Source organism: Archocentrus centrarchus, chromosome 11, assembly GCF_007364275.1.
Source record: "Archocentrus centrarchus isolate MPI-CPG fArcCen1 chromosome 11, fArcCen1, whole genome shotgun sequence".
Lineage (NCBI taxonomy): Eukaryota > Metazoa > Chordata > Actinopteri > Cichliformes > Cichlidae > Archocentrus > Archocentrus centrarchus.
In genome coordinates, this window is record NC_044356.1 from 30613858 (window position 1) to 30637641 (window position 23784).

Genomic DNA, 23784 nt, shown 5'->3' on the forward strand with positions numbered 1-23784 from the left:
CAAATTTCCCCGTCGTGGGATCATTAAAGTTTTATCTTATCTTATCTTATCTTATCTTTATATAACACCTTTCAAGATAAATATCACAAAGTGCTTTACAACAAAAATCCTGAAACATTAAAACAAAAAAGTTACCCAAAAGCAAGTTTTAAAAAGATGACTTTTTAGCTGCTTTTTGAAAGAGACCACTGAGTCCACAGATCTCAAGCTCAGAGGAAGAGAGGTCCAGGGACTGGGGGCCAAAAAGCTCTGTCTCCTTTAGTTTGCAGCCTTGCATGCTGTGCAGCCAACACACTGATCACATGACCGTGGGGACCTGCTGGGAACAGTGATATAAAAGTCCTCAGTAGTGCTTGTCCATGCAGTCAGAAAAAGTCAGAACCTGAATCCTAATCCTGAGCAAACCAGAGATGTAACATGAGCATCTAAAATGAAAGCTGCATCAAAAATTACCCCAAGGTCCCTGACAGATGATTTGTGGCAATGGGGACCCAGACATCCACTCCCTTAGGTACAAATCTGTCAGGGGCAAAAACAAGGACTTCTATTTTATCTTCATTATGTTGGAAAAAAATTGTCAGCCATCTGATTTTTAATAATCTGACCATCTACTGTATGTAAGAGCTGCAGCTTAGAAGCATCTTGCAGTTTAAAAGAGATATAAAACTGAATGTTTATTGTGTAGCAGTGATAAGAAATGTCCTTCAAAGTGCTCAAAATACTGTATGCTGAAGAGGGAGCAGATATAACAGAAACAGTAAAGGCCCCAAAACAGAACCTTGAGCCACTCAGTAGGCAAGAGAAGTGGAAGAAGACCTGAAAATAGAAGCAGCCGCAGAAAAGGATCGTTCTGACAGATATGAAGAGGACCGAAATATCCACCCAGCATCTCAGCCTAAACGCATAACGTGATGGTCGACAGTATCAAAGGCAGAGGTCAAGTCCAGCAGCAGCAAAACAGAACATTCTCCTGCATCACTTTGCATCAAGATGCTCTCTGTTAAAGGAGCGTTGCATAATTTATGCCTATAATAAATATATTTTCACCTGAAAAGACTGTAAAAAGAATATTGTTTGTTAAATGGAGACAGCAACAGCTGTGACCGACTTTTCAAAATTACAGTGAAAGGTTAGAGAGATGAACCAATGGAAGAAAAATCTAACTGCCTTAAGAAGTAGCTTGCAAAACAGCTCTCATCACTTGCAGCACAAATGCAGTTCAGCCCTTCCAGAGAACCACACAAGAACAATAAATCCTAATTACTGCTGTCATGTGTGAACACTGTGATTGCAGTTCTTGTCCCTGTGATGCAGAATGTCCAGTTTCAAGCACACAGGGGTTATTTCTGTCTTGTAGGTTGGCCTGGATCTCCAAATGTACTGCTGAGACTTTAGATAAACCAGGATGAGGGCAATGCCCTCAGCACATTGTGGCAACTCAGTACAGAGCTGCAGACAGCAGCCCTGCTGCTTCACTAAACATAGATCAGAAGCTGCTACGTAAAAGAGTAAGCAATGTCACAGAGGACACATCAGCTTTGAGGGGACAGAAACAAGACAGAGGAGGAAGAGTCCTGCGAGACCTTCTGATTTAAAAGATGTTCTTCCCAAAAGGGCGAAATGTACTGAGTCGGAGTGGTTTGTGTTCTGACAGCTGATATAGGCTGAAGCCTTCCCATAGAGTAACCACAATCAATCATAAGGAAGAAATTTAATTTCAGAAATATGTATCAGTCCCGTCATATCTAGGGTGGCTGAGTACAGCTGTACTGATAGATTTTTTTGGATTTTTTTTAAACAATATCAGAGCTGTGTAGCAGCCCAATCCTGTTAAAACCACGTCTGCCACCAGCAGCTCACTAACTGAATGTTCACCTTCTGCTCCAGACACCATTACTCATCATTAGAGCAGCACCGCGGCAGCCACTGTCCTGTCCTCTCCACCCGCCCGTCCTCCGCCAATCCTGCCCCAAATCGACATTCTGCTTGATTAGCTTAATCAGAGGGATTAGCCAGCGGCAGAGGGAGTGATGGAGGGATTTGAGGGCCTGGACAAGAGATGAACACTGGAAGAGGAAATGATGAATGGGGGAGAGTCCCAGTGGATCTGCACATTTCATGCCATTCTCCTCATCTTTAACAGCTGTCTCAGTGAGCTGCCACTGAGGTCTGTCCCTCATGCCAGGAGCTATGTTAAAATTATGATGTGCTATCAGTTAACACCCTCATACTTAACAGTGGAACCACATGGGGTTTGGACTGCTGATACCTTTGAATGGTTTCTACAGGCACCGGCATCTGAAAATGTAACTACTAATATTTAAAGTGCATTCATGTTCTGTAGCTTCACGACAGCCCATTGAATTTTGCAAAATAAATTAATAAAAAATGTGGGTAATGGAGTACAGGCCATAAAAATGCTGCCATTACTGCTAAAACGACTTATTTGGAAAGCCATCAAACAGATAAAATTTTAAAAGATGCAGATAAAATTTACCACTAGTACCCATTTGCTACCCACTTAGTTTCAACACTTACATGAAAATAGATTTGGCCATCATCTTTATTAGTTATGAAAACGCTATACTCCAAATAACTGTTGATATCTGGGAACAAAGCACAGCTGATTTGAGGAGGAGGAGGAAGAGGGGGGTAAAGGTTATTCATGACAGAAACTAGACATCTTGTGCGAATACGTGGCCCTTTTCCTGACAAACACTTTATTCTGAGCATTTTGAGATGTATGGGCTGGACGCAATATACTGCATCAGTTATTAACAGGTTAATCTCTTTGTCCCAAAAGACAAAACTTTTAAATTTGCAACTTTAAACTAGAAAAGGAAAGAAGGTATTATACTGGAGTACAGGGCGCATCTGCATTCATGCCAAGATTTTCCATCTGCAGTCACACAGGAAGCATTTAGACTGGGAGCAAAAGCAGATGGGCACATCATTTATTTAGCATTTGAACTGGACGTCCGTGTGGTCAGCCATGCTGAACAATAGCCCCGTGGGATTGAAGTCCTCTGCACCGGCAAGGAGGAAATGTGACAATCAACCAGTGTCCAAAGAGAAATGCTCTCTGCTAAAAGAAATGACTTCCGGAGACACATTAGAAAGAAAAATTCATCCGGACTTTGGTGTCACGGGGCCTCTGCTGTCTGCTGCTTTCTCCCTGGGGATAAAGCTTCAGATGTGAGCAATGGGAGTCGACAGGAGGTGGGCGAGTGAAAGACACTGACAAGAGTGGATCAAAGAGTGTGGCAGGTGACAGGGACATCATGCCATCTACTTGACAGAGCAGAGGGATGCCTTTTTCACCTAGATGAGCAGCACTGCAGCTAAAACACAGAGAGTTAGTAGAAAGCCCCTGCCCTCTGCTTGGCATGGAGTAACATAAACAATGGAGAACTTTTATACTACGCAACCTCTTGTGCCGCCCTGTAATCGACAGCTGGGCTTAGACCGGTCCTAAACTAAAGTGTATGGTGCTTCAGCCAAATTTCTTTACACATCATCCCCTTCTCACCGAACTCTCATCGTGCATGTAAATGAGTACAGATGAAAGCATAACTAGATCCTCATATGAATTTGTGTTTTCATTACGGGTAAGCCATGGCTAAGTAGATAAGTAACTGACACCTCCCATGGTGCAACAACAAGCACATCTTTTGTGCTTTTGTGGATGCAAGAAGTACAAGTTGTTAAGTGATGTGTCATGTATCACCTCACCTCTGTATGTATCGCTTCAGAAGCTGGTGAATCTCAGCGCAGGAACAGACGCTGAAAAGTCTCTTCTACGTCTTTTCTGCATCTTTAAGCCTTTTGTTGGCTCTGTGTGTCATGGCAACCCATCAAATATCACGTGTGTATTTGCAGTTCCTCAATCTCTGGCATTTTATCAGGAATGACACACAGTCACAATGCCAACAAGCTAATCCTGAGCAAGTGTAATTAACATTTACCATGATCAGCATCTCAGTGTGCTAACATTAGCTAATTACTGCGAAACACAAAGTTCAGCCTCATGTGGATGGCATCCCTTCTGCACGTACTGGGTCATAAACAAAAATATTGAAAAAACAATTGAGATGTTGATTAGATGGTTAGGTGGAATTTATTCTGAGTGGAGCGTAAATGTGAGAACACATTTACAACACATTTACAACACAAGTCAAACTTCCAGTGCCAGGTGAAGAGACAGGGGGAAAAAAAAAGTCATTAGGAGATATCCTCTTGGAATCATATGTTGGTACATAATTTCCTACCTGTCAATCTATGAAGTACAAAATAAGTAAAAATGTTGACCTGCTTTGTTGGGTCTGAAGTCCGGGGCTCAAAAGTAAAGTCAACACAAATATGCCAGAAACTGCAGTTCCTCCGATGGCCACTTAAGGGCGGCTCCCAAAAGCAGGTCAATCCCTCATGTTAAACATCTTAGACATTAGTAAGGCTTTATTAGAGGTATGGTTTGATTGCTGGGTGTACAGACACAGACAGCTGTAGCTTGCTAGGCTTTAACATCCCTAATCTGAGTCCTTCTACTGTGTTTGTGGCACTGGTGCCTTTGGAAAACTCTTATCTAACAAATAACAGCCACAGATAAGCATTTGAACTGGACCATCCAGGAAATTTGTGTTTCAGTTGTAGTGAGTATAATTCTATTTTAAGTATTTTATTATTCTTACTTAGCACTGATTAGTTTATTTATTTAGTTTATTTATGTAGCTTGCTAACCAAGCTTCCTAGTTGATACCCATCTTATTAATGTTTTCTATCTTGCTCCAGAAAAGTGCTAATGTAAGACATTAAAATGCTAAGCACAGAGTCCATCTCTTTTGGTTAGATCAAGTCAGCATACTGCAAACAGCATCCTCTGAAGACCATGAAGGTTAGCACAAATATTCATGGAATGGCTCATGTATGTCAAACACAAATTTAATTTTCATCGGCACCAAACGCAAAGCGCCAAAGTGCTTTGAGTAACGGAAACGTTGCCACAATCAGTCACTGTTCAGCCTGTTGCATATTCTGCCTATATTCTTTTATATTCTAGCAAATCTTACCTCTCAAGTCATGCTACATTAGCTATTAGCAGCTCCTCATTGCACTGTGACCTTGGCCTCGACCTTTCGACCAACACAGACATCATGTAAGAGACAGCAATGCTGCACCAATAAAACTGTTTAATTTTACTTGAATATGACTCTGACTAAAAGAAGTATGGCATTTTGATTTAAGGTCATATTTTGATCAAATACACCAAATATTCACATTTCACACCATCATAAGTGGAAGAATGTGTTGCTCTTCTCTGCTGTCTCATTCTAAACTGAAAGTCTTTGGCTCTTGAACTGCTGATCCAGTTTATACAATAGGAGAAATCTGAAGACGGTAGTCAAATGAACAATGGTGTGAGCAGGAAGTTTGATAAGAACATTTTATACACGCAATCAACCAGATGTTTTTTTTGTATCATGGATACATTTTACAAGTCTCAGCTTCTTAATAAATTATATTCTCATTTCTTTTTTTTTTACTGCTTTAATGGAAAAAAGCTCCTAGGTCCCACCTATTAAGGTTTATTCCAACCAATGAGATTGTTTCTTACTGCAGGAGCACCTCTTTCTCTTCTTTTGTAATCAAACCCAATTAACCTTGATGTTAGGTGGGTTTTTTTGGAGGATATTGTGATTATCAATACGACTCACCTGCACACTTTGTCCTGCTGATCAGTGGGGGTCCGGGTGCTCCGGTGCCTCCCTCCCCAGGCCGGGTGAGCAGGACACTGATGTGATACTCTGTGTCTGGCTCCAGGTGCCATACCTTATATGTAAGCGAGCCCACACCGTGAGTCTCTGTCCACGTGGACTGGCTGGCCCGGTACTGGATTTCCCGCCGGATGACTGGTCCGTCCCCCACGATGGAGTTAGTGTTGAGCTGGATGATCAGATAGGTGGGACCTGCCCGCAAAAGCTGGGGGGGTGCAATCGGTGTCGGGGGCACTGAAATGCAGAAACCAAACCAAAGAGGTGCTACATAAATAAAACCGACTTTCACGTTTTCACTTCCAGCGGGGGAGAACAATCGAAGAACAGCAAAGGAGACGTGAAGGATTTCTATCGTGGGTTTTCTCTTTTTTGTTTTACAGCTTTAACATTATTTCTGCTCGACTGGAGCATTTAGTCATAAAAATATTTTAATCACATCAGTACTAGGAGAAAGACAGACAGAGCAAGAGTCTGAGAGGCTCTTGAATGCTGAAAAATCTTAATTTTCACTCTAATGATGCCGAATAAGAGCTTATTTGCATGAATAATTGCATAACGAATTCAGTCCTCTATGTGCATAAAAACCTACAGCGTTGATGGATAATATGACCCTCATCAACCAGGCGAACATCAAATTAATTCATCACACGGTGCTGCGGGTGAGGAACTGGGTGTGCAGGGATGCTGACTGATATATTACATGGTGGTAACACCTGCCTTAAGAGGTTTTATGACATCAGTTATTGAGACATAAAAAAAAAAAAAAAGATGGCGTTTCAAGCAAACAAGTCGCCGCCTTTCAAAACACAAGTGTCAGAGACAGAGAGTAAAGTAAGACTTATTTTGGAACAATTTCTTGTTATTTTAATCTTTCACATGTACCTCTGTGCAGCTGAATTAACCCAACCCTGGAAAAACTTGTCAAAATGTGATTTTGTCTGATGTTGATGTTTAGATTTTAGTGAAAATGTAAAAGGTAGGAAGGCAAGAAAAAAATGTCTCCGTGCTTACCACTGAAAACAGCTGCCATCCAATAATTCTGGATTGTGGACTCAGTGTGACTGTCTGATCACAGCCATTTAACCAAATATAATGCCAGTAAAGGCTTTCAACAAATCAGCAGTTACGTGTAAAGACAGATGACCATGTAGCCCATTATAATGATGTCATCGATCTTTTCAGGTTGATGATCACTGAAAACTGAGCACGGAGATAAGGAGCGAAATGAAAGAGGAGAGGGGACACAGTGGGAGGGTGAAGGAAGAGAAAGAAAGAGCATTTCTCAGGATTCTGGGAGCGTTTCTGTGCTCACTTCTCTGCTGCTCACTGAGAAAGAAAATTTACTCTGCAAAAAGTGGGACCTGTACACACCAGGTATGGAAAATCTCCATGTGTCACCTGATGAGAGAAATCCCAGCTGTGCAACTCCAAGAATCTGCGGCTTGGATAAAAATTGCCCTCCTGGAGATGGTGTTTCACCTCCACAAACTCAACCAGGGGGAAAAAAAAAAAAGAGCAAGACCGCCCCGATTGACAGCTCTGCTCTAAATATGGTGCATAAAACTGCATGTTGTCATCGTATTCACGCAGGGGAAACTTGCAAACACAAACTTTTCCATCTGGTTTGCTGCTACTTCTCCAGAAAAAAAAAAACAGAAGCTACACAGAGGGCTGCTCACGGTCAGCAAGTAGCAAAAGAACGTGCCAGTGATCGGGTCAGCCAGCAGGTATCCTTAACAGAGATCTGTACCAGGCGGCTCATTTGCATTCAGTTATACAACAGTCCAGAGCCCCTTGGACACTTTGACAAAGACAATTGCCCAGCGGGTTTACATTGCAGCTGTTTCACAGTTGCTGGCAATACTGTTCTCACACAGTATTGGACTGACACACATTTCTGTCCCTGTTAATCACATCAACTCACTAAGCTAACCCGGGGTTTCCCCTGCCTGTTCGCATGAGACGGGTGGTCTTGGCAGCATCCGACTAATCAAAATTATGGATAAGTGTATTTCCAGCAGAACAGCTGATTTTTTACAAAGAAACACATGAAATAGACTGAAAGTAACACAGCTGCTGCAGAAACAACAGCGGTATGAGAGGGAGAGAACTCTGCAGTATTTTAGTATTAAAAGTGCTGAATGTACTTTGAACGGTTGAATGAATGGACACTTTAAGCTCTTTGGTCAATAAGACTTGAAAGGAGCTGCTAGATCACTAAAGTTTAGCCTATTTGAAGCCAGGAAAGAAAGCCAGCAAAAATGCCAACAGACTTAGCAATACCACAGCTCTATTATTAAGCCACGGGAGAATCTGATTGCTTATAATGAATCTTTGATTAAATTCATGTTTAAAAGGCAGTTTTGGTTCTCTCAGCCTTGGTGGTGTTTAACCACCTGAGAGCAAGCGAAGAATAAATCTAAAAGCAGAATTCAAACACAGGCTCGGTTTACACGCAAATTTGATGTGAGGTCAGCAAGTAGGCTACAAACCGGTGTCCTGATCATATTTTAATGCTTATCTAACAATAAAGCTGTTGTAAAATTGTTTGCAGCCAACAAGAAAATAACATTAAGGAACAAAGGTGTGTGAGAATTTATATATTTCTCGCTGATCATCAGAAAAATGCAGAGTCATTAGACACTATTAAGCACCACCCTGCTTGTCTTTGTGTGGAGACAAGCAGACTTACACTGTCTTACACCGGGTTGTTTCCTGTTCTACTTTGATACATGGTTTTCTCTGTTGTCTTGTTTTTGGTTTTACTTCCTCTCAGTCTATTAGGTTGATTACATTTACCTGCCTCCTGTTTTCAATCCCCAATCAATCCTCAGTGTATATACAGTCCTCTCCCTGACTCCGTATATTTAGATGTTTGCTCTTTTGGATTATTTTCATTTTGTTTTGTGTTTTGGACCCTTGACTGCAAATAGCTTCCTGTGCTCTGTCTGTCTGTCCAGCCTTAACCTGGGATCAGTCAACAACTAACAACAGCCAGCAGATCTCAAGCCAGGGTGCTAAGAGCGAGAAGGTCAGGAGTGCAGAATAAGGCACAACCTATCACTGCCTTAGTACAAGTAATGAAAATTTAAAGGCAACTCTGAAGGTCGCAGGTAGCCAGCGCAAGAAGGCCAGACCTGGAGAAATAGTCATATTTTTTCCTTCTTGCAAGAACCCTCAAAGCAGCATTTTGTACATTTCATAATGGATTTTGTGTGTTGGATCAAGCATTCAAAATATCTGCAATAATGGCCAGACAGAGGATAGACAGAAGAAGTAATAATTAGAAAGCTGATTTTTAAAAAATTAGAAGAGAGTACCATGTATTTAATAGATATGGATGAAAGCTGGTTACAGGATATGCCTGCACTGCTCACTGTAGTTTTCCTTTTATGGGAGCTGCAGGATTTCTGTCCTCACAAACTGTTTATGTCTTTTAAAAATGTTAGTGCTTTTCACAGAAAGTGTTGAAGTATTGTATTCAAGCCGGCCTATTTCCCACTAATGTGGCTATGGCAGCTCTGTGGTTTGCACAAATGAGTCTATGCTGGAGTGCAATCTACCTGCAGCTTTCCAAAAAAAAAAAAAAACAGTTTTCACAGTTTACATATCAATCAGTATTAAACATTTTTCAGGCTGAATGTGAACAGAAATGGAAAGAGAATGATGATGTTACCGACTGAAGTATGGATCTCTGTTGCAGACACACTGCGTCAGGTTATCTGGCATATTCATCTGCAAAAACTGGTTTATTTGTAGATATTTTTTCCCTTTAGCGTGTTATTGCTGTTGCGCTTATAACACATGAGACATCCAGCACACAAAATGCTCCTAACGCAGACACAAGAGACACACACAGCACTCTTCTTAACAACAAAGATGGTGGCAGATGTACAACTTTGTGGGGGTAAATGCTTATTAATAAAAAAGAAATTAAAAAAAAAGAAAAAAACAGACTGAATTAAAACAGAATTTCCCTTTAAACACACGGTCACGAAAGTGGTTACAGTTTACCTCTGACGATGAGTTCTCCAAAGTTGGAGACAGCGGCACCTCTGGGGGACAGGGTGATGCAGCGGTAGAGGTCCTGCTCTCCACGCTGCGCCTCCACCTGGAAGGTCGCCATCAGCCGCTTGTGACTCAACCGAGACAGCATGGGCGTGTCCAGCACCACGCCATTTCTCCGCTGACAGCAAGACAAAGACCACAGAGAGAGAGATCAACCATAAGCCCATCAACCCAACCATAGGCATTATCATGAATCTGTCCAGGTCATTAAAAATAGGTGCTGACAGGAAGACAAAGCAGGGCTGGAATTAGCCACATGGGAGAGCAAGATAATATATGTGATAAATGTCACTGGTCACAATAGTGTGTTCGCTTGCGAGATTGGTAGCACAGGCCCTCCCGGGTTGTTGTTGTTTCCAGTACCGGGGCTCGAGCTGACGTCTCCTCATCTCCTACCATGCTAATGTGTCAACGCTCCAGGCACGCTGGCAATTGGTTTAAGTTTAAGCAGCGGAACAGGAAATCAGAGGCCAGCGCTCGGAATGAGCTGCTCCAGGTGCGAGATACAATATATCCAGCCTCTCTCACAGAACAAGTAGATTATTATGTAAGCTGTCGCCTGCTTACGCTTTTCACAAGTAAGTGGCTTTGACATCCACATGTTTGAATTGGTTTAGGAGGACGAGGGGCAAAACACATTGCTGTTAGAAAATATGAAATTAGATATATAGTGCCTGAGTATTGCCTCCAGCTAGAGATTATACCTCAATTTAACTCCAGCCTTGGTATCAATATAATCTGCAATCTTCTTTTATATAAGCTCTTTTTAAATATGTTTCCTACTGTTTTTTGTTTTAAAACACTTTTTTGTTAGTCTGAAATGCCTTTTTTTTAATGTAGAACATACATACAATATATCTGTACTTTAAAGCCCTTCTGCAGACATTTAAAGAAGAAGTGCGTCTGTTTGCCAAGTGCATTGCAGGTCTTCCTGTGTGGCAGCAAGCCCTGCGTCATATTGCAGTTAAGAGTTAGTGCAATGATTAATTCAGGTTTGGGCTCAGCACACGTTGATATTAAATAAATAGCATCTGAGAGTGCTGTCTGCGAGTTTTGGGCTTGAGGACAGCAGAGGAAATATGATGTAAACGGATTAAGAAACATTATGCTAACAATTTGTTTGGACTAGCTAAACAGAAGAAAGAGTGGAGGAGAGTAGCTCCGGAGTGGTCCAGAGAGGACCTCCACACTGGCACGGAGATCAAAGAGAAAGCAGCAATTAGCAGACTCAGTGCTGACGATCAAACGGGCCCTGAACAGCAAATGGAGAAACAGAAGGCGGTAATGGTTTATGATATATCTCCATTCTCTGTTGTTAGCAGTTTTTTTTTTCCCCTAAATGAGAAGAGTGGGGAGGAGTTGAAACACATGCCGACATGGGCCGAGAAGTTCACCGCAGCATTCTGTCAAATTACAGAAGACAAGCCTCGTATTGTTTCTTTGCATTTTCAGATGTGTGTATAGCTCAGTCAACAAATTTGCAAAGTCTGAAACTGATAACAAAAAATGGCTCTTTCACACACTGATGATCTTCAAAGGCTTCAATTCAGAGAAGGGAGGGGGGGGTGAAATAAAATCGAGTGGAAACACAAGGGATGGATCACCAAGTATACAGAGATCTCATTTGCAATGTGTCTTCTCCCTGCTGCTATCATTTCAAAAGCACTTAGATGTGCAGGCTTCAAGGCCAAAAGAAAGAGTGGAGGCATTCAGGGATGGATTTTTGAAGACTAATATTAGCTCATATTCAAACTATGAAAATTGAAACTATTTTCAGTTGACGCATGAGAGAAATGACTTTAGGGGCTTTTGTAAACTAAATGCCATCACAATCAAAAAGCTAGAAAAGCAGAGGCACAAACTTAGTAATCATCCAAACCCTCAAATGGCTCTGCGCACAAAACAACCATTAAAAGACAAAGTCAGAGACACAAACTTTCTGAATTATCTAACAATGCTAAATTGCACTATTACTGGTATTATGCTGACAGAAAAGATAATGGCTCCCATTTTCTTTAACAACTACTTTAATTACACTTAATTACAAGGTCAGAAAAGGTGGATCCATGTCTTTGCCACCAGGTAATTCTGTACTTGACTATTAAGCAACACCCAGTATTGACCTTCCATAAAGTTGGGGGACTTGTAGATCATTTTAAAGTCAAAAGCAGTTTGGTCATTTTAGTTTCTTTAGGAAACTTTAGACACCAATGAGGCAAAATATTAGTACCACCCAAAGAGGAAGAGAGAAAGTTTTGGATGTGGGAGGATTCTGTGTGAAAACCTGAGAAACTTTGACAAGAGTGAAACGCTTATGGCTTGACGTCTAGGTCAGAGCATCTCTGGCGATGCTTGTGGGGTGCTTCCAGTCAGCAGTGGTAAATATCTGCCAACAGTGGGACAAGGACAAATCAAGAACCAGTAACAGGGTGTTGGGTTGCTTGCTTCACAGTGGCTCCACCATGCAGGTTACCTCTATTATAAAATCTGCTGTGAACATCTTGATGCCAGATACTAAGGACACCTTCAGAAGTCCCGCAGAGTCTGTGCATGGGCGGGCCACAGCAGTTTTGGTAGAATGCAGATGACCGAGCACATTTTTGGCAGGGGTACATGAATCTAGTTCTTTAAAAAAAAATTTAATTTAGAGTTGTTCTGGTCTTCTAAAGTGATGAATAATACGCTGAATATACAGCTGAGAGTTCGTTAAACTTGATAATCAACCCTCTGAAGGGGGATGGTTTTAACAGACTTCTAAGCATGTGCTGTTTGATCATTAAGACTCTTAAGACGCTTCGGTAGTTTGAGGTAAACAGGTATGATGAAGAAAACTGGCTGTGTGAACGGATGTGATTTGGTTCCAAAAAAAAAAAAAAAAGGTATTTCTTTTCTGTGGTATCTTCAGAAATGAAATGCCTCAAATATCTGCACCATACCCTACAAAATACCCGATTATTGCTTCATATTAGACACATAATTTAAAATGATGTGGCCATGGTCATCAAATATTAATACAGGTATCAATATCTTATTTAAAAAGAATGATAAATTAGTAACAATGAAGGGGAACAGAAAGGCTGTTACTTATCCGTAATTAGTAAAGCTCCAAATAATTTGCAAACTTAGGATTCAAATATTGCAACACTAAGAGTAATCTTCATGATGATGATCTCTCTGCTGCACTTTTTCTCACTCAGTATCAAGCAGTAACAATACTCAAAACACAACTTTGTGTATCTGCTTCAGGGATCAATCTTTCCCCTTTATTCAAAAAGGTATAAACCCTAAAAAGTTTAAGTTTATTTAACTTCATCACTTACACTGTCATGTCATTAGAGAAACTCCAAACCAAATGAAAAAGTTGGACACAATTCGCCTCAGGTTTTCATTAAACCTCATTAAACACTTAAATCATTCAAGTTCAGCGCCCCTGTATTATAATGCAGACTTTAATTGAAAATCTGGAGCGGCCATTGCTGCTGATCATAAATGGATTTTTGATGTTCTTCAGCTAAGTGTGAAAATGTGGCTGCATTTGTTACGCTGTGCTGTATCAACCTGAAAATGGTCCTGCCATGGGAACAAGTGTTACACAATTTCAGATGCTTTACGATGTCCAAACAAAGCTTTTGCCTATCTGAAAAGCTACTGCGAGGTTTAATAAAAAGCTTTGTCCCTTAAAAATTAAAGGATATGCCCAACCTAGGCTGATTTTCCCTTTAAAGCCACCTCCTTATGCATCCCTGCAATGGTTCCTATGTTGGTGCTATTGCTCACGGGAAGTCCCAGAAATTGTGTTGGTGCATTTTCAATGTGCTGTATGCTGACACACAATAGAATTCAGACGGACAATCTGAATTCTATTCTGCCATCCCCTGCTGCTGAAAACTGTTCCAGCTGGAGACACAGCTCAGCACCGGTCACAGTCCTCTACATGTTGGTCGGAGTGGTTTGAAAGAGAAGCACACTGCAAGTGATCAGAGTGGGAGCAACTTAAAAGTAGCAGGAGCATTAAGATACCAGGAGATGCACAAGAAGAAGCTCTGAGAGGGGGAAAACTGCTAAATTTGGGACAATTCATGGAATTTTTATTTTTTTAGTTTTTGATGGCTCCTATAACTCTCTCCATGATGATGAATCCCAGGAATCAGAATCCCAAGTTTGAGCTTATAGTCTGCTGAGTTTGAACGCCAAATAAACAAATCCTCAAATCTGAAGCAATCATCATCACTGATCACTGATCTTGCCATTACAGTCCTCAGTCTCCCAGAATTCACTGTGGGCAAATGTTTAATGGTGCATTTCGACACTCCACATCACCTCAGTCAGAGAGCATCTTATTCACTTCTTTCAAGGTTTTGTGCTCTGGTGGACTGAACTAATAGAAATGCCAATGCACAGCAGAAGTAATGAAGGATAATCACAAACACCTTGATTGCAGCTCGGACGCTGAGTCTCAGCCCACGTAGGTTCACATAAATTTACCTACAGCTTTGTGATTTTTTTATATATTCAGCAAAAACTCTTCAAATGTGGATCATCTGTCACAGCCGCTGACTCTGATTGCTGTGCTTTCACAAATTCTAAAAAAATGAGTAAAGTTTACGATGGAGCTGATTTTTCAAAGTGCTTTTTTTTTTTTCTTTTTACATCAGTGCAAAACGAACTGATAAAGTTTTTCCTCGGCGGGTCTGCCATTTTGCTCTCTTTTTACTCATGCACAACACAACTGACAATCGACCAATCAGAAAGCGTGTTTCATCTCAACACGCTCGTTATGCTTGCCTCCGCCAGTGTGAGACGTTACAATTCTGAGGGGAACAATGAAAAATAGGTTTGCGTACAGGAGGCAAACAACAATACAGTAAGCCGTGCAGAAAATAAATAAGTAACAGTTACTTCTTTCAAAAAAATTAAAGGTCGGGGAGTTCGGGCATGGGTCAGTAGGGTGACTGTAATCAAAGCAGGGACATTTTGCAAGCCTCTCCATCTGTTTTCACCTGTGATGCATTAGCATCTATCTGGAATGTGATGATATGTCGACAGCAACAGCCCCCGATATGCAGGCTGGGCTGATATGACTGGAGAGAGTCGGGTGCAGCTAGAGGCAGTGTCGCACCCTTTTGACACTAAATGGCATAAATGTAAAAACGTCTTTATCTTTTCTGTTACTTCTTTCTTCTGCACTCTCAAATCCTCGTTCTGTTACAAAAAAGCTAAGCTCTGGCCTTGACTGTGCGAGCAAAGATAATTAATACAAAAACCAAAGCATGCTAATGTGCACAATCTCTCCCTCTCACCTCGAGTAGGAAGGGCTCAGTCTCCGAAACTTTTCCCGTGGCGACACACTGGAATGAGGCATTCTGCCCGGCATTCACCTCCACGTCACCCAGCCGAGAGAAATGAGGCACCTTGTCTGTGGAAGGAGGACGCACAAAACACACGCACAGAAATACACAGTGATGAAAAGTGCCACATCTGGAGCTGAGCACTGGTGTCTAAATATATTAAACACACAGATGTGACAAGCCTGTACATTAAGAACACACCCAGGTACCCTTTTTTTTTTTTTTTTCCCAGAACACTCAGAAATATTTGAAATGCAAACAACAACAGAAACTCAAGCAGTTCAGATCGCGGAGGTTTCCATGTTTTACCCGACATGAAATCTTTAACTCACAGAAAGGCGAAGTCAGCAATATAGTAAATAAAGATAAATTAGCAGCAGCAGCAACTGCAAAGCTGCAATTTCAGTCAACTTGTTTTCACTGCAGTAGGCACTGTGGTTGCAACATTAGTGTGCTAGCAGGCCAGACTGACAGTTTAGCATTAAGATCACTCAGTATTAATCCAAACATTTAGTGACATTAAATGACGTTTATTTTTCACTGTGACTGAATGAACAGAAAGTCCAGATTTTATTCGCTCATTGTTCATGTATTGAGTGAGTGTGTCATCGGTATATAGTTTGACTTATCTGTCATAGACCATGTCTTGTACTGCTGTATTTTATGACCTTGCCTACACAGTATACAGAACATAAGTCCTTTTGCACAAAAATCCATCCACAGATATTCGTGTCAAATGTCACTGATGTGCTGCAAAGAAAAAAAAAAATGAATGCATCAGGAGATTTATTTCCTTTTAGTTTTTTCTTTTGTATAGATGCTATATTTTCCACAAAACTGATATGCTGCTACATAACAGTCACTTTCTGCCACCTCCCAAAACATGTCACATTTAGATGAAGATCCACCAACATTATCTTATAAAGCTTTTACAGAGAGTAAATAAGACACACAAAGGACGCACAACTTTCTGTTGAGTTTACCTAAGACTACAGACAAACCATTTTATTCAGCTGCATTTCTGCAAGACCACTGCTTTAATAATATTCTATGAAAAAAGTAAAACGCAAAGCAGAAAAAGCCGAAATGCAAAAAACAAGGCTATTTTTTTACCTGCTGCTGTTTGCATGGTTACATAAAGGAATGCATAAGTGACTTTCTTTCTTTCTTTCTTTCTCTTTCTTTCTTTCTTTCTTTCTTTCTTTCTTTCTTTCTTTCTTTCTTTCTATTAAAGGAAAGGCTTTCAGCATTTCCATAACAAAGAGGCTGAAATTTATTTCCTTCCCAACAAAAAATAATAAAATAAAACCTGTTTTTTTTCCCAATATTTCAATCTGTCAGTGTGTTAATACACAGCAACTGCAAAATGTGATGAAGTGCGTCAGAAAAAGACGAAAAAAAGGTCACAATTACGAAAAAGTTGGGAGTGAATTGCAAATCTCATAAACCCATATTTCACAAATGCTGGTTCAGTTCAATTCTATTCCCTTCAATTTTATTTCTACAGAGGCACATAACAACAACAGTCAACTCAAGGTGCTGTATATTGTAAATGTGTGCGGTAAAGCGGGCACAATGGTACAGAGCAAAGTTGAAGGAAAGAAGGAGCCATATGTGAACATGATCCAAAAACACCAGCATCTTCTCCGAGCCAAAGCTCATTTAAAATGGACTGAGGCAAAGTGGAAAACTGTTCGGTGGTCGGATGAATCGAAATTTGAAATTCTCTTTGGAAATCATGGACCCTGCATCCTCTGGGCTGAAGAGGAAAGGGAGCATTTGGCTTGTTATCAGCACTCTGGTCAAAAGCCTGCATCTCTGATGGCCCGGGGGTGCATCAGTGCCTGTGGAATTGGCAGCTTGCACATCTGGAAAGGCACCATCAGTGCTAAAAGGTACATACAGGTTTTAGAGCAACATACGCGCCCATCCAGATGCTGTCTTTTTCAGGGAAAGCCTTATATTTCCTTATATTTCAGCAAGATAATGCTAAACCGCAACCGAGTCCAGGTGCTGAAGTGGCCTGCCTGCCGTCCTCACCTTTCAATGACCGATAAATACAACAAAGACAACCCAGGACTGTTGTGCAGCTAGAATCTTGTATCAGACAAGAATGGGTTCCCTGATGTTTACGGATCTTTGTTAGAAGAAGAGGGGATGCTACACTATGGCAAACATTGGCCCCGTCACAAATTTATTAAGACGTGCTGCTGCCGTCAAATTCAAAGTGAGCCATTATTTTTCTTAAACCCATATTTTATTCATAATAGAACAGAGAAAACATATAAGCTGTTTAAACTGAGAAAATGCACCATTTTATGAGATTTGCAAACCACTGCATTCTGTTTTTATTTACATTTCACACAGAGTCCCAACTTTTTTGGAATTAGGGTTGTATATGAAGGATGTAGCTTCAGTGTCAAACTTCATCATCAGCAGCTCAATGATGAAGCAAATTTCGGTTACACTGCCTACTGACTGTTAATAAATAGCAATACATATATGTAATTAAACATTTATATGTGTGTTATAGTCATATAAAATACAATATAATTTCTTAAAAATACAAAACTTATATCCAGCAACCAAACTCGTTTTTACTTCGGTTGACGTTTGTTTGTGCAGCCTGTTAGAATGGACTGCTGGAAACATTTATAGACTAATTTTGGCCTGAGCGTGCACTCATTTCAGTTTCCACGCTTCCAAACACTCCTTAAACAGCGAGAATGAGAACGGGTAACAGAGCTACCCCGTGAAAACCACACTAATGAACAACATTCTGAATATAATGAGAAAATAATAACCTGCATTAAATAAGACACGGCGCTCATTGAGCAATTCCTGCTGTGGTGTTAACAGGATATGTACTGTGGGAACATATTTCTACTGGCTAACCAATGTGATGGGCAAAATTGAATTCAGGCACTTTCATGCTTCGTTTCCACGGTAACTAACAGCAACATCTGCCGAGAATGGGATGATAGAAACTGCGTCTCACATTTTACCCCTTTGCTCATTCGTCTCTTTCCCTTCTGCAGGTCTTTTTCACGCTGTCCATCCTATCAGCACAGTGAGAGCAACTGATTCCCTCAGGTCTTAGACCTGACCTATCAGGTCTTAGACCACACCTATCTCATTTCACATTTACAAGTGACAAATTGTGAAGGTGGCTAATGTGGCGCTAAAACTAACAGAGTAGACACCCAGTGGACTTTTGTTGTGGTGCCAGTCTGGGTATTCTGTATGGAGAAAACAAGCCAACTTTAAAGTCTTCTCTAAAAGACTGACATTCCCATGGCCAATTATAGAAGGAGTCATTTGAGGATGAGGCAGTTGCATTAATAGTGACAGAGAAAATTGAATTTAAATCTAAAAGCCTAGGAGCTTGGATATGTGACTTGCAGAGTCTTAATTAATAGTGTTAAACATAAAAAGAGGCAAGGTAAATTGAGTCTCAAATGTATTCCGTCTCTCTGAATGTTGGTTCTTTAAATTAGCGATGCTGCCTCTGCCTCCATGATGCAGGAGAGATTGGTCTTGACTGAAACACGTGTTTAGAATAAAGGCATGGACTCCGGGGTAAAACAAGACAAATGTCAAATGAATGCGAATGTAAACTGAGTAGAGGTTGTTTTGGAGTTGAAGCTATCCTAAAGGGGCATACTATTATTCTTGTTGCCTGCAGGGAAATTTGTCCTGCCTTACTAACGTTTACTTACATCTTCGTATATGTGTGTTTATGTATATGTGTGTGTGTTTGAAGGGGCGATAAGGGTGACTGCTGTTGCAGCTCTACAGCTAGTGCAAAAGACTGTGAACATGTATGTGTTTATCTCTTCCAGGCTTTTGTTTGTATAAGAGTCCATGAGTGTGGCTATGCTTGGTTGAGCACAGACTATTTGTGCTTCGTGATTCATGTGGTTATGGTGCACATACAGCATGTGGCAGGGACACTGTCCCCTAAAGTGAGCTTATGGCATGATGAAGATCCAAGTGCCACTATCTGCAGCAAGGTTAAACTCAGCCTTGCTCACATATTGAGGGTGCTTGGCAAAGCCATCTACCATCACTCCATCACTAATCACCATGGAAAAGTATCCTATTCCGCTGAGAACAGGGTGACAGAGGTCAAGTGGTAAAGTCTGAGCTGAGCTTCGGGTTCGGGGTTGGGGGGGTATGTGCATGCTGATTTGAGAAAGGGTTTTAGTTCCTCTGTCTGTTTCCCAATGAGGATTCAATGATTTATAAAATGTGGCCTGCCTAATTTTTTTTTCCAGTAGCCCCAGAAAAGGATATCTGAATTTCATGAGCTCATAAATACTCCACATTATCATTCATGAACATTTTCCCACATTTAAGCAGCTTAAAAACAATATTTCCATTCTCACTCCCTTCTTACTGAAAGCCAATGTGGATCTTAGTTATAAAGAAGTTATACAGAAGTACTTGGTTTCTGAAGAGTACTAAGGTCTTCTTTGAACAGTATTTCTGGACAGTTCATGCATGACTTCGCTGTTTAAAGCAGCATGGATTGATTTTTGGCCATAAGGGGCAGTGAAACAAGCTAGTAAACAACAAACAAATCTGTTAATATAAAGGTAAGAGTCTCTGTACAGGATGCTATGTTAACCAAGAATCCTTTCAAATTTAGCACTACTTTTATATTTTCACTCCCTGAAAAGCTACTGCAACTGAAACTGGGCAAAGAATCAGTGAAGACGAAGACAAAGACAGCACACTAAACTGCCAACAATTATAAATAAAATGTTTGTATCATGATTGATTTAGTTTAAAGGCACACACCAACAACCAGTGCAGAACTGACCTATTACAGAGTAATTATATAATCTGCATCATATCACAGCTGGGCAAGAATAATTGGCCAAAATTACAACAGTTAAATAACTAAAGCTATTATTTAATGAAAAGCTAACGCTGAGCCCATTATCAGTTGATTCTCAGTACTTGATGTTTTGGCTCCATGTTATCTGTTCTGGAAGTCAGCATGGGTCAGTGAAGCGTTTGCAATGACCTCTGCTTGCAGGCAGACCAATCAGTTCGCATTAAGCTTTTGTCTATGATGCCCAGTAGTGCTAATCACCTTGGTAATGGCACAGCTGTGAAGACAAAGGTCTGATATGATGGATCCAACATCTACTACTGTATGTAGCAAAACACAGTCAGGGGGCATAATAGTAATTTAACAGAACAAAACACAATGTTCAGCAACATCCGTAAAAAAACACAAACAACAAAAAAAAAACAATCTCCTGATATTCCAGTGACACCAAAGGGGGAAAAAAAAATCTCCCAGAGAGGATCAAAGTACAAACACTAGCTGTCCTTTTCCTGCCTGTAACATCACATTAGCTTTAAAAGCACCCAGCTGGGAGTCTAGCGATCAGCAGAAAAGGTCAGCTGTTCTGCCAGGACAAAAGAGACACCTCCCGCTGTGTTATTGTGGCTCTGACACTCGGACACGTACCAGGTATATGTGCCTCAGTTACCCCCTGTCACCAGAATTGCGTCATAGTCTTCAATCACTTTTCAGCTGTTGAGTTCTCTGGCCTGGGCTACCATTGTTAAGAGCTGTACAGAAGTGGGTACTTACAGCAGGGGTAATTGAGCAGCACTATGTCATCCAAGGCAATATAGCCCTGTCGCTCCTCAGAAACGGTCGCTTCAAAGATGACCTGTGAAGACAACGGATAAATTAAATGACTGCAAATCATTACATATTGAATGGCAAATAGATCGACAGAGGGGGAAATTGGGAGCGTATGGTCGAAAGGTCTGGCAAGAACAGGAAATCCACTGCTTTTCTTTCACTGACTATAAATTTAAGGGGGAATCTTAATTGTAAAGTTTTAGCCTGGCATTAAACCGCAATCAAGAATGGTTCATTTCTGTTGTGTGGTATTTTTTAAAGGCAGCAATTTAATCACAGCTAAATTAGCATTCATTATTAGCAGAACCTTTTCATCTCTTTAAAACACCAGCAGGGAAATGTCAGGCTTTAGTATAAGCCCTTCAGAATAAAAAAAGCCAGAGCCCTCTAGAGCCTCTTTTTGTTCTTAAAGGTCATACAGATCATACAAGGGAAAAGTATCAAAAGTGGCAAAGATACCAATTTCTGGCCTAAACACTTCTGATTATAAGGCAGTCACAAGACAGCTGTTTGAAGGGAAACAGTATGGACAAACCTATGGATCAATGGATAAATGAATGGATAGATGGATGGATGCACATTTGCAAAGAAACGATGTGGCTTGAGGCTGAAGCCATGGAGAAGTACCCTGAAGAATAACACCACTGATAGCCACTTGATGCTGGATATGAAAATAATAAATTTAATTCAATTCAATTTTATTTACAGTACCAGTCAAAAGTTTGGACACACCTTCTCATTCAGTGGTTTTTCATTATTTATAAATTGTCTGGATTGCAGATCAATACTAAAGTCATCCAAACTATGAAGAAATACATATGGAATTATTTAGTAAACATAAAGTGTTAAACAAACCAGAATACGTTTTATATTTCAGATTCCTCAAAGTAGACACCTCTTGCTTAGATGACAGCTTTGCACATCTTTCTCAGTCAGCTTTATGAGGTAGTCACCTGGAATGGCTTTCAGTTCACAGCTGTGCCTTGTCAAGAGTTAATTTCTTGAATTTCTTGCCTTCTTCATGTGTTTGAAACCATCAGTTGTGTTGTGAAGAGGTAGAGTTGGTATACAGTAAATAGCCCTATTTGAGTAATGTTCTAGTTCATATTGTTGCAAGAACTACTCATCTAAGTAAAGCAAAACAACAGTCCATCATTACTTTAAGAAATGAAGGTCAGTTGATATGAAACATTTCAAGAACTTCAAGAAACTATCCCCAGGTGCAGTCGCAAAGACCATCAAACTTTATGATGAAACTGGCTCTCATCAGGACCGTCCCAGGAAAGGAAGACCAAAAGTTCCCTCTGTTGCACAGGATAAGTTCATCAGAGTTACCAGCCTCAGAAACTGCAAGTTAAAAGCACCACAGATAAGAGCCCACCTAAATGCTTCACAGAGTTCAAGAAGCACACACATCTCAACATGAACTGTTCAGAGAAGACTGCATGAATCTGGACTTTATGGTCGAATTGCTGCAAAGAAGCCACTTCTAAGGAAGAACAACAAGAGGAAGAGAATGGCTTGGGCCAAGGACCAGAAGGAATGGACGTTAGACCAGTGGAAATCTGTCCTTTGGTCTGATGAGTCCAAATTAGAGATTTTTGGTTCCAAACACCATCAAGTCTTTGTAAGACACAGAAAAGGAAGTGTGATGGTATGGGGGTGCTTTGCTGGTCACACTGTTGGTGATTTATTCAAAATCCAAGACACACTTAACTAGCATTCTGCAGCAACATGCCATCCCATCTGGTTTGCGCTTCTGGGACTATCATTTGTTTTTCAACAGCGCAATGACCACAAACACACCTCCAGGTGATGTAAGAGGGTGATGGAGTGCTGCATCAGGTGACTTGGCCTCCACAATCACATGATCTAAACCCAACTGAGATGGTTTGGGATGAGTTGGACTTCAGAGTGAAGGCAAAGCAGCCAACAAGTGCTCAGCACCTCTGGGAACTCCTTCAAGACTGTTGGAAAATCATTTCAGGTGATCACCTCATGAAGCTGATTTAGAGAGTGTGCAAAGCTGTAATCAAAGCAAAAGGTGCCTACGTTGAAGAACCTAAAATCTGAAACATGTTTTGGTTTGTTTAAATTTACTACATGATTCCTCACGTGTTCCTTCACAGTCTGGATGACTTCAGTATTAATTTACAATGTAGGACAAAAAATAAAAAATAATAAAAACAAGAATGAGAAGGTGTGTCCAAACTTTTGACTGGTACTCTATATAGCGCCAAATCACAACAAACAGTCACCTCAAGGTGCAGAAATAAGAACAGTTGCCAACCAAAACATGGAATTTGGTGCTTCAATGCAAACCACTGGGTGACATCACACCTACCTACATCCATCTTTTCATAGAACCTGTTTTTACTAAGGCCCCTGACGTCCTACCAGAAATTGTTGGCATAAACATGCATGTCGTCATATACAGTGTACGCTAATATTTTTATAGAACATGTTGCAGAAAAATAATGCTTGGAGCCCTTTAAAAATGGTGTAATCACTTAGCAGCTTATCCAGCTGAGTGGCTCTGGCACAGGGTGGTGTGGAGTCCAGGGAATTTAATGCTCTAAACACACAAATACAGCATCTCTGTTAATTTGCTGTGTTGGACAGAGCTTTGGAGCCTGATCCCAATTGTCTACTTGTGCCTTTGTTGAAAACTGCCAAAGCATGCGCCTCCAGATTTGAGAAAATAAAAGCTAAATCCACTGACAACATAAAGTTGAAAATCCTGAGAAAACAAGTGGACTGCTGAGTTAAGACTATTCTATCACAAATACAAGGTAGCCAGCACTCCAACACAAGGGGGAAACTTCTGCAGAATTAGCAACCAGTAGCTATCATTTTCAGGTGTAATAATGGCAGATCTAGGAACTGCTCTAGTGCATATACCTGCACATATCCCACTTACAATGCACTG

At 40.7% G+C, this 23784-nt stretch overlaps 1 protein-coding gene across 1 annotated transcript in view; it reads right to left on the reverse strand.

The window, feature by feature from the left end:
• ptprua (protein tyrosine phosphatase receptor type Ua) overlaps positions 1–23784 on the reverse strand; it is a 240719-nt gene that overhangs the window by 85109 nt on the left and 131826 nt on the right. The window contains 4 exon segments of the mRNA XM_030740851.1: positions 5712–6005; positions 9786–9957; positions 15140–15255; positions 20799–20880. Of these exon segments, the coding sequence (XP_030596711.1) occupies positions 5712–6005; positions 9786–9957; positions 15140–15255; positions 20799–20880 (664 nt within the window).